At 43.1% G+C, this 12,030-nt stretch overlaps 1 protein-coding gene across 1 annotated transcript in view; it reads right to left on the reverse strand.

Moving 5' to 3' along the window:
• Positions 1–12,030, reverse strand: part of grk3 (G protein-coupled receptor kinase 3) — a 170,730-nt gene that overhangs the window by 56,604 nt on the left and 102,096 nt on the right. Inside the window, exons 4-5 of the mRNA XM_055655888.1 lie at positions 5,155–5,256; positions 3,918–3,992 (exon numbers count right to left, since the gene is read on the reverse strand). Coding sequence (XP_055511863.1) covers positions 3,918–3,992; positions 5,155–5,256 — 177 coding nt within the window. The remainder of the gene's footprint in view (positions 1–3,917; positions 3,993–5,154; positions 5,257–12,030) is intronic.

Consider the following 12,030-nt stretch of genomic DNA (forward strand, 5'->3'; position numbering starts at 1 on the left):
ATTTTCGGCGGCTACTGGCAACTGTCACAGTCGTAGCAGGTTGGCGAAAAAACGGCGACTGGACCCCCCCCCCCCCCCACGACAATGTCTATGATAAGCTAAGACAACCTACCACCTAGTCGACGTTAAGCTATGGCAAGCTATCGACAACTGGCGACCCATTAGGACGTCCACCTATGACCACACCTACGATAACCTACGACCACCCAGGCGACAACCTACAACAACCGGTCAACCTACGTCCAACCGCGACAAGCTACGACAAGCAACGACCCTATAGGCGACAACTGAAGACAATTCAGTCGCCGTTACCTGTCGCCGGTTGACATAGGTTGACATAGGTAGTCGCCAATGGAATTCACCGGTCAGCACCCGGTGACAACCAACGTCACCTGGCAACAACCATGTTTTGAACATTTCAAAATCCAACGGGGACCAGAAAAACATTACGACTCTTTAGGAGACTTGAGGAGACTACTCACGACCATACAGGCGTCCCCCCGCGACCATTTGGTGACAGCCTAGTCGCCTGTAGTCGTCCAAAAAAAATCGCCTAAGTGGGACAGGGGCTTTACTCCTGAACATTTCAATTGACCATTGGCAGAACAGAGTTGTAGATTATCATCACAGCCTGGTTGGGGCAAAAAACTCATGACTGCAATTTTACATAGCCCCAAGTTTAAGATTTTGTCTTCTTGTTCTGGATTTCCAACAAGATCTTAGCAAATTCCTTTATCATCAAACACCTCAATTCATCACTATTCCAAACTCAGTTTATCCTCCTAATTTATCCATTTGAACTACAATATGCATAATGTTGCACTGTCCCTCTTCCAAAGCTAATATGTAGACATAGAGTTATACAGCATGGAAACAGGTCCTGTGGCCCAACTCAATGTCAAGATGTCCTAGTTCCATTAGCCTGGGTTTGACATACATCCCTCTAAACCTTTCCCATCCATGTACCCATCCAAATAGCTTTTACATCCTGTTATAGGCCTCGACTATCTCTTCTGGCAACTCGTTCCACATATCCACCACTTTTAGAAATTGCCCCTCAGATTCCGACCAAATCTTTCCTCTCTCACCTTAAACCTATGGTTCTTGATTCCCTTACCCTGGGCAGATGACTATGCATTCGCCCCATCAATTCCCCTCATAATTTCACACACCTCTACAAGATCATCCTTCAGCTCCCTGCGTTCCAAGGAATAACGTTCTAGCTTGCTCGAACTATCTCCCTCGAGCCCTGGCAACACCTTAGTATTCTTCAAAAAAGCAAAACTAAAATATTTTTCGAAGCTGGAAACTCCTGAACTAAAAACAGAAAATGCTGGAAATAGGCAGCAGATCAGACAACCAGTTCATTTTCACCATGGAGCTCCACACCATCTGTTCCAGACCAGGACACATGGTCCTTTGAACAGAACAGATACCAAGTCAGCCTAGCCCATCACTTTCTTCCTCCAGACTAAATTTGCTTCTGAACAAATCTATTTTTTAACTGCACTCACCTCTCTCAAAGCACAGATGTAGCTATGGGGACCTAATGGATCCAATATATATCTATCCTTTTGTGGGTCATATGGATTATTCCTTTGTTCACTCTATTCAGCCTATGTAAGTAGCTGACCTCTTTATCTGGCATATTCATGACTGCACCGTGTTGCTTCCAGCTGTTGTTCAGAACTATTAAAGTTAAAACATATTTTTTGCCACTGCTAAAACTGCTATCACCTGGTCCATCTCCAATTCTCTTCTTCCATTTTTGTTTATTTCTCTGTTCCAAACATTGCAACCAATATTCATTACAAGCTCAGCATGTGTAGTGGAGCAGCTAGTGGAGCCCCTGCCACAAATAGCCAGAAATCGGGTTCTATCCTGACCTCAGGTGCTGGCTGCGTGGAATTTGCATGCTCGCCCTGTGACCTTGTAGATCTCCTCCAATGCTCCAGTTTTCTCCCAGCAGGTTTTAAGTTAATTGTCCACAGTGAATTGATCTTAGTGTGCAGGCGAGTGGTGGCATATAGGGAGAGGTTGTGAGAATGTGGGGAGAATAAAAGATGGAATTAATTTAAGACTGTGTAAATGGGTGGTAATGATCAGTGTGGGCTCAGTGGATGAAGGGCTGTATCTATGACTCTTGGACTCATGGATTCCCACACCTATCTTGATTACACCACTCCTACCTCGCCTGCTGCATATCCCCATGCCATTCTTCCAGCTTCTTTGTATTCTGCACACGGTTCTTGTATTGCCAACATTTACACTGATGCTTTTGGTGTGTTTTTTTCTCTTCCAGTTTGGTTCCATTTCCTATATAGTGTCATAGATGGAGCCGTATAGCATGGAAACAGGCCCTTTTGGCCCAACATACCCATGCCGACCAAGATGCTCCATGTACATTAGACCCACCTGCCCACCTTTGGCTCATATCCCTCTCAACCTTCCCTATCTATGTACCTGTCTAAATTATTTAAAATATTGTTACAGAACCTGCCTCAACTATCTCCTCTGGCAGCTCATTCCATATACCCACCACCTTCTGTGTGAAAAACCTGCCCCTCAGGTTCTTTGTATACATTTTATATTCATTCTCATTCCTTCCACCCAAATCAAAGATGGGTTCCCCTTATCCCCATCTCTCAACTAATAGCCTTTACATTTAACAATCATCCTCCATGAAGACAGTATATTGATGCGCCAAGTGATAATGCTACCACATAACTGCATCAATCCAGATTCGAATGACCTCCGAAACAATCTGTGTGGAGTTGCCTGGTTTCCTCCCACCACAAATATATGCTGTGCGTTAGGTTAATTGGTTATTGTAAATTGACCAAAGTGCATGTGGGTGGCAGAGAATCAGATGGTGTTGATGGATATGTGTGGGACAAGTGGATATAAGGGACAACAGTCTGAAGAAGGGTCTCAACCTGAAACGTCATCCATTCCATCTCTCCATGCTGCCTGACCCGCTGAGTTACTCCAGCATTTTGTGTCTATTTTTCGATATAAGGAAAATGAGATGGAAAATGGAACTACTCAGATATTCCATTATTCTGTTCTTATACCATAATTTTTTTTTAGCACAACTTCAGATTGTACTACAACCTTGCACCTTTTTGCTATTTTGCACTTGGCTCTGTAGTTATTGTTGTATTTATCACTACTGCAAGTATATTGTTTATTCTGGGAGCTTCACGTGAACAAGAAATTTCATTGCACCCTGATACATATGACAGTAAGCTTCAGACTCAGTAGGATGAGGAGGTGTCAAAGAACTGATACATGCTCTGCACGGTAGAGTCAGCCTGATAGACTACACAACACTACCTCTGATGGTAATATTGGGATTCATACTGAATGAGTGGAGGGCGACATGTTCTGAGGGGGGTGAGATTGGAATGAGTAAGGGGAGAGGAGATGTCAAGATGGTCAAATTAAAAAGTTGAGAGAAGGTAGAAAGGTGGCAGAGGGTGTCCAGGAGAAGGAAGAGTGTTGGAGATGGGCGAAAGGGTCATCATTTGGGGGGAGATGTGCAATGAATACCTGCCAAAAAAATGAAATGCATAGAAGCGACGACATATGCTCAACATCGTGGCAGGCTCATTGAGCTGTTGGCACAGGTGTACAAAGGTATGGCGTTGGCTGAGGACAGACCATTCAACATTGAAGAGGGGAGTTCAAGGGGGTTAGTGTTTGGGAGTTTGGGCTGGAGTCAGTCACAGGGTCAAAGTGGTGAAGGGCTCTGGGAATGTACCATGGAGGGAGGAGGTGAGCTCAGGGGATATGAAGGGTGGTAGAGGAGCAGAGGGAGGGGGGGTGAGGGGTGGGAAGGTGACATTGTCACCAATGGTTGAAGAGGAGCGGGAGCCAGAAATGTCTGTGTCAAGAGCCCCAGCCTGGGGACATACCTGGAAGAGACTGGGTGGCACTTGCTTCTTGGCCAAATGAGTTTGTACATGGTCCACTGCTCGCTTGGAGAAAGCCTACATTAGAACAAATAGTGTGTTTATATTAACATCTCATCATACTAAAATATCTAAAAACTATTTCCATAAAATAAAATTTTTGATTAACCATTCCAGCATACAAGTAATCTTTACATCCAGTTTTTAGCAATTTACTGATCCAATTTATTTCTATTAGACATTCATTAACTTACATTTCGACGGATAAATTCTTAGCTTCTCGAGGCTTTCATTATAACTGTAGCCTCTCATTTCTGGTAACATCTTGTGTACGAACAAATCACTTTTGATCCTTCATTTTTCAAAATTTCATGGTCATAAATTAATACAGTATTTCAATGCAGCTTAACTAATTTTATCCATTGACTCAATAATGGTTCATTGGTTTCGTCATTGTGGCAAATTTGGAACATGCAATGAATGGAATGGTGAAATTGTTTACTCAGCTAAGATTCACCAGATGAGGTCCTTGGTGCTTATTTCAATATTCCAGGCAAAGGGAAAACAAGTCTTCATGTAATTGTTTGAGATTTAAATGAGGGCATGGTATAGAGATTGAAACAGCCAAAATTACTTTGGGGTTTGACAAGGCGGATAGGAAATGCGCAGAAATATACTATTCAGTGAAGAATTCCAAATATTCCCACCTTCTTCATGAAGGCATTTCTCCTTATTTCAGCCTGAAGCAACTGACCCCCACTCCATCATTATCACAATGTACCTCTCTTCACAAACTCAGCCAGGAAACTCAACTATTATGTATCTAGCCTGTCAAGCTCTTTAATAATTTTGTACATTTCAATAACATCTCCTCTCTTTCTTTGAATGTTTAGAGAATATAATTGCACTCTTCACAATATTTTCTCATAGAAAAGATCTGCCTTCTATGGAATGAATCAAAAGAATTCCTTGCTGTGTTCCCTTTATGGCACATAAATATATTTTTTTAGGTAATGAGCCCAAATTTATACACAACTTTCTCTCTTACGAAGCTTCTTTGTAGGTAGGGAGGGAGATAACATTTTCCCTGTATGGGTTATATAGAACCTGCGGCACAGTTCAAAATGAATCAAAATCAAATACCAATCTTATATGTAATGCAAGTACACATTTCAGATCCTTATACAGATGTAAAATAAAGTTTATAAATTGGGTATTTTTTATGTAGAAGTGAACTCACGTGTGAACAGGACAACAATTCTTTCATTATATATTTATCATAAATCTGTCGACTCCTACATAAACGATCTTCTTCAGAGTCCAACTTTTCATAGTCTTTAATCTGCAAGGGAAAATATTGTTATAATCTAGTCTGATTATTATTTTAAGATGCAATATAGAACCTCTGATCTTAAACACAATTTAGTTGTTACTGGGTGTTGAATATTTTCTCAAGAATACAGTTCCTTTCTGAAGTTACTCATGACCTAAAGATCATCTTTCTGGTTTTCTTTATTTATTTTTAGTCAATTTATATCTATGCTCAATCATTTTTTAAAGTCTTCTTTCACCAGTTCTCAACATTTAAAAAGAGGAAACATAAATCCCTGTGTAATTTATATCAATACAACTTTATTGTTTTGGTTGCCACGATACTTGTAGTAGCAGATATCTCGGTGGTGTTTTGTGGAGCAGTAGCTGGACCCCAGTCATTGGAATGTGACAATTGCACGTAAATGTCAGGAAAAATAAAGCCCAGACTGTGGGAGAGCACAACATAAGCTGAAAAAAGAGAACAGCACTATCTGATACTCAAAAGCACTTTTCATACAGCCCAACAGCAATTTACAAGAGCATAACAAATGATTGTACCGAGTGCTCTGCTCATTTCTAATCTGAACAATGCTCAGGGTACATTCTCATCCTTGTCAACAGAGCAATGATGTGGCAGATTATGTTATCTTTATGTTGTAGAATTTTTTTGACTCTTGTCTTCCTTATTTTAATTGAGCGCATGCAAGCGGTTGATTAAAAACAAATAAAATAAAACCTGACAGATTTGACATTAAGTGGGTCATCTGCACTAAAAATTATTCCCTTTATCATGTATCTGCACACTGTGGACGGCTTGATTGTAATCATGTATAGTATTTCTGCTGACTGGATAGCACGCAACAATAAAGCTTCTCACTGTACTTGGTGCACTTCATGATAATAAACTAAACAATATAAGGGGTATTTCAATTTTCACATTGTAGTTTATTGCCAGCTAGCAATGGAATATTAGTTAGGACTACTCACAAAGGGTTGTCTGATCCAACACTATTGCAACCAAATGTTTTTTCTCATTCCCTTCGTATAACATGACATAGCTGCCCTGTGGGTGCACTGTTATACATCTTAAAATATAGCTGTCAACTCTGAGCAGTCATATGCCTCATCTGAAGCTGAAAATTATGCTAATAAGTTGTGAACCAATGACTTGGCATGTAAAATCCAAGGAAAGTGTGAATTTACAAGAGATATCAATGGATGCATGCATCACACAGTGAAAGGCTACAAGTAACAGAGAGATGAGCAACTATACAAGAGATTAAAAAGCATCAATTTGTAATGTACATTGCCGATGTTTCAAGTCTGATGGAGGGTCTTGCCTTAACGCATTGAAAATTTTGTTTGCCTCACAGCTGCTGCTCGGACGGCCGAGTTCTTTCAGCAGTTTATTTTTTTGTGCTAGATTCCAGAATCTGCAATCTCCTTTATATACTTTGGACGGGTGCATCATCTTGGAAATTAAAAAAAAAATCAACTCAACCCCACCCACAGAATCAATAAATATGTTATAAGCAACTAGAAGAGAGGAAGGGTCCACAGGGAGAAAGTAGTTAACTTGGCAAGTGTTAAGGGGGAAGGGGGGGGAAACTGCCTTTCAGGGTCCCCACCTGGTCGGAGAGGCAGCTTTTCTCCAGGCTGCAGCTTCAACCCGTCCTCGCGGCCTACCAGCGGGCCTGGAGCGGCGTTTCCTGTCGCAGACCGCCCAGAACCTCGGCTTCGGCGGCGGCACAGCGCTGGAGCGCTATCGTGGAGCGGGCGATGCCTTGCTTGGGTCACCATGCTGGAACTCCGGTGAGCTGAGACCGCCGGGAACAACATCGCGGAGCTGCGGGACTGTGGAGCGGCCAGCTGCGGGCGGCGGCGCCGAACTTTACACCGGGAGCCTGGGATCTCGCGACGAGATCGCCAGTTGTGGAGCTCCATCCGGCGCGGCCTTGTCGGCTTCGGAAGCCGCAGCCTCCAGTACGGAGGCGGCCGTTCCAGGGTTCCCATGCCACTGTGAGGACTCCCGACGTCGGAGCAACATCACCCCGGCGAGAACATCGGGCCTCCGTAGAGGCAACTGTGGAGGCCTCAATAGGCCCGACTATGGGTGAACTGGGGTTGGGGACTGGACTTTGTGCCTTCCCTCATGGTGGGAGCCATTGTGGGGGGATGTTCTTTGTGTTTAAGACTCTCATTGGTGTTATGTCTGTATTCTTTTTTTGTGTGCTGCAAAATGGCAAAAAGCATTTCACTTCATTACACCTCGGTGTATGTGAATGTGACTAATAAAAACCTTTGAATACCTTTGAATACTTTGAAGTGTACAGTGCATTCAGAAAGTATTCAGACCCCTTCACTTTTTCTACATTTAGTTATGTTATAGCCTTATTCTAAAATTGATTACATTCTTTTTTTTTTAATCATCAATCTACACACAATACCCCATAATAAAAAAGCAAAAACAGGTGTTTAGAAATTTTAGGGGAATAATTAAAAATAAATAACTGAAATATCACATTTACATAAGTATTCAGACCCTTTACTCAATACTTTGTTGAGGCACCTTTGGCAGCGATTACAGCCTTAAGTCTTCTTGGGTACGACGCTACAAGCTTGGCACATCTGTATTTGGGTAATTTCTCCCATTCTTCTCTGCAGATCCTCTCAAGCTCTGTCAGGTTGGATGGGGAGCGTCGATGCACAGCTATTTTCAGGTCCCTCCAGAGATGTTCGATCGAGCTGGGCCATTCAAGGACATTCACAGACTTGTCACGAAGCCACTCCTGCGTTGTCTTGGCTGTGTGCTTAGTGTCATTGCCCTGTAGGAAGGTGAACCTCCAGTCTGAGATCCAGAGCTCTCTGCAGCAGTTTTTCATCTGTACTTTGCTCCATTCACCTTTCTGTCGATCCTGACTAGTCTCCCAGTTCCTGCCGCTGAAAAACATCCCCACAGCATGATGCTGCCACAACCATGCTTCACCGTAGGTATGGTATTGGCCAGGTGATGAGCGGTGCCTGGTTTCCCCCAGACGTGACGCTTGGCATTCAGTCCAAAGTGTTTAAGCTTAGTTTCATCAGACCAGAGAATCTTGTTTCTCATCTCTCTTGGCAGACTCCAAGCAGGCTGTCATGTGCCTTTTACTGAGGAGTGGCTTCCGTCTGGCCACTCTATCAATAAAGTCCTGATTGGTACAGTGCTGCAGATATAGTTGTCCTTCTGAAAGGTTCTCCCATCTCCACAGAGAAACTCTGGAGCTCTGTCAGAGTGACCATCGGGTTCTTGGTCACCTCCCTGACCAAAGCCCTTCTCCCCCAATTGCTCAGTTCGGCCGGGCGGCCAGCACTATGAGGAGTCCTGGTGGTTCCAAAGTTCTTCCATTTAAGAATGAGGGAGGCCACTGTGCTCTTCAGGACCTGCAATGCTGCAGAAATTGTTTTACGCCCTTCCCCAGATCTGTGTCTCGCCACAATTCCTTCGTCTTCATGGCTTGGTTTCTGCTCTGACATGCACTGTCAACTGTGTGACCTTATATAGACAGGTGACTGCCTTTCCAAATCATGTCCAATCAATTGAATTTACCACTGGTGGACTCGAATCAAGATGTAGAAACATCTCAAGGATCATCAATGGAAACAGGATGAACCCAAGCTCAATTTTGAGTGTCATAGCAAAGGGTCTGAATACCTACGTAAATGTGATATTCCAGTTATTTATTTTTAATTACTTTGCAAAAATGTCTAAACACCTGTTTTCGCTTCTTCATTATGGGGTAGTGTGTGTAGATTGATGATACAATAAATGAATTTAATCCATTTTAAAATAACGTAACAAAATGTGGAAAAAGTGAAGGGGTCTAAATACTTTCTGAATGCACTGTATAATACTGAACTGTAAACCACCATGGACATTCCTTTATCTGTGGTGTACACTGTGGCATATGCATAATCTGCTGTACTGTGGTCCGCCTGTAATCTGCTGTACTGTGGTCCGCCTCTGTTGTTCAAATTTTGGTGTTGATATGAATTTAATGATGCAGGATCAAGAATTGGCAGCAAAGGGAAGTGAGAGGATCTGAATCGAGCAGTTACGTGCCTTTTGGGTACCTGTGAGCCAGAGGTGCAGGACAGCTTTTTTGCAGCTCCTCAGTAAATGTCCTGTTATTATGTGCTTCTGGCCGCTCCTAATGTACAAACTCCACCTTTCTATTTCCCTTGTCATGCAGTCTAATTCCTCTGTGCTCATTAGTCCAGGATCGGTAGGCGGCGCGACTCTCGTCAGCAGCAGCCTCTGCAGCCCGTCTGCGTTTTTATTATTTTTTCTCTATGTTTTTATGAGTTTTTTTGATTTTTTGTTGGGGTATGTGTGTGGGGGGGTGGGGGTGGGGTTGGAGGGAGTGGGTAACTTTTAAATCTCTCCCTGCACGGGAGACCCGACCTTTTCTTTGTCAGGCCTCCGTTGTCGTTGGGGCTGCAAGGGGAGACCGGGGGCTTTGGTCAGGGCTCCCGCCTCACGGCGAAGCTTCTCCAGAGCAGTGTTGCGGGGAGCGCTGCTGCGGCCCGACGAAGAGCTCCTGCAGGTCTGGCGGGGCCTTACAGCAGCCGCGCCCCCTGGTGGGAGACGGCTTGGAGGGCTCCCGCAACGGCGACTTCTCCCGCCCGAGTTGCGGGGTCGAAGAGCTCCTGGAGCGGGGCCTTACAGCACCGCCCCGCGCGGCTTGGAATGGCCGCGGGATTCTGCGAGCGCACGCCGGGGGCTCTAACATCAAGAACCCGGTGTGCGACCTTGCATCAATGGCCGTGGGACAATCGCCATCGCCAGCCGGGGGCTTTGTCTTTGACTCTGACATTGGGGTGGGGGAGTGCAGTGGAGAGATAAGTTTTTTTGGCCTTCCATCACATCAATGTGATGGATGTTTATGTAAATTATGTTGTGGCTTGGGTCTATTTGTTTGTAATGTATGGCTGCAGAAACGTCATTTCGTTTGGACCTCAAGGGGTCCAAATGACAAATAAATTGTATCTTTTATCTTGTATCTTGTATTTCTTATGGTCCCATTTCTCTCCTAATTCCATGTATCCAGTATCACCAACGCATAGTACTCTCCAGTTGCCAGATTGTCACTGAATAAACTCCAAGCACAACCTTGTTCTGCAAGATTCCCCAACCAATTACTGACCAATTTAGTGGGGTTGTTGGACAGGAAATTATTAAAATATATAAGAATGTCCTGACCTACTGGCAATGCTTCATCTTCCTCGATCCCCTAAGACGAGCATTCTCAAAACCAAGCACAGCCATTTTCAATAACCCGAACAGTCGTTTTGCAATATTCTGGCAGATTCACGAGTCTACTTGCAATTATCAACCCTTCCCTTTCAAATAGCACAAACGTTGTCTTTCTTAAAGCAGTAATACCAGGTTTTTCTGAGTGAAAGCCAAACCTAAACACTATTAGCCACATTGTAAAAGGAATAAATCAATAAAGGCTCAGGTGTCATTCCAAGTGAATTCAAGCAAAGAAACGCAGTGTGAAATTATGGAATGACAACATAGGAGACCCTTTGGCAATTCAAGTCCATGCTGGTTCTCTGCAAGAGCAATGCAGCTGGTTACACTCACAAAACCTGCCAAGCAGTTTTGATTTTTTTCCTTTCAAATACCTTTTATGGTATTTAGCAATAATTATGAGCTTTAATAACTAAGAGGGTGTGGCCGAAAGCTAAGATCTAGATTGTGGACATTGATGCCAGTCACATAAGACTTTATCAACAAGATTTAGAGTGCAGAATACAGGAATCTATCTGGCAAGGGTAAAATAGCTGAATTTGTATTGCATACTGAATGGGTTCATCATTCTAGCCTTTTCCACTCCTCTGATGGTCACAAAGTTAATGACCAAATTGTGGACACTTCAAAACTGGAAATAAGTCTCAGACCTTGCTGAAACTACAAATGTTTGCCTGCAAGACATTTATTGTAAACATGTACAGCATGATCAATGTAGGAAAAAATAAGAACATATTTTCCAATACTATAATTGAAACAGGCAAATAAATAATTTGTGAATCGACCAAACAGTCCATTTAAAGGTTGATACCACTGCCTTATCTGTGACAGCAGCAGTCATTCCCTGCCATGGAAACTGTTTAAAAAAAACACATGTCATTGAGAAACAATGTCCACAAGAGGCAATCTGTTGTGACCTGAATCTGCCAAGATTATACAGAGGCCAAGTTATCTCCAGGATACTGCACAGCCCCCTGCAACATGGGGAGGTGGAATACTGTGTTGCTGAGCAACGGTAAGCTTTCTCCAACTCAAAGTTCGTATATGTTAATCCTTCTACTTGTTGCGTGTTACTTGAACAGTTTTTGACCCCAAACAGTACACAGAACAAAAAACTAAACTTGAGCATTGACTTCCAGAACATTTGAGCACTGCTTTTGTAAAGAGTTTATTCTTTTATTAAAGTGACTGGATTTTCATTGCACATCAGCATAAAGTTCTTAGTTGATGGAAGTTAATTTTGAAAAAAATATTAATTGATAGTAATTATATGCTATTTTGTATAGCAACAACATTATGAGTAGTAAGTAATGACTACCGTCAGGTGGTTCAAACATTCACCATAGTGAAGTGCATCAAGAAGCTGGTCATGGTGCCAACCTTCCCCACAGCCTTGATCCATAATTGGTCCAGTGCCACAACGGTACATGGCAGACGCTATTTCCCTGGCCCTACACTCATCACTGGAACATCTAGATAACAAGGAACACCTACACTAGACTCCTATTT

The sequence above is a fragment of the Leucoraja erinacea genome, chromosome 25 (genome assembly GCF_028641065.1).
Source record: "Leucoraja erinacea ecotype New England chromosome 25, Leri_hhj_1, whole genome shotgun sequence".
In the NCBI taxonomy this organism is placed as follows: Eukaryota; Metazoa; Chordata; class Chondrichthyes; order Rajiformes; family Rajidae; genus Leucoraja; species Leucoraja erinaceus.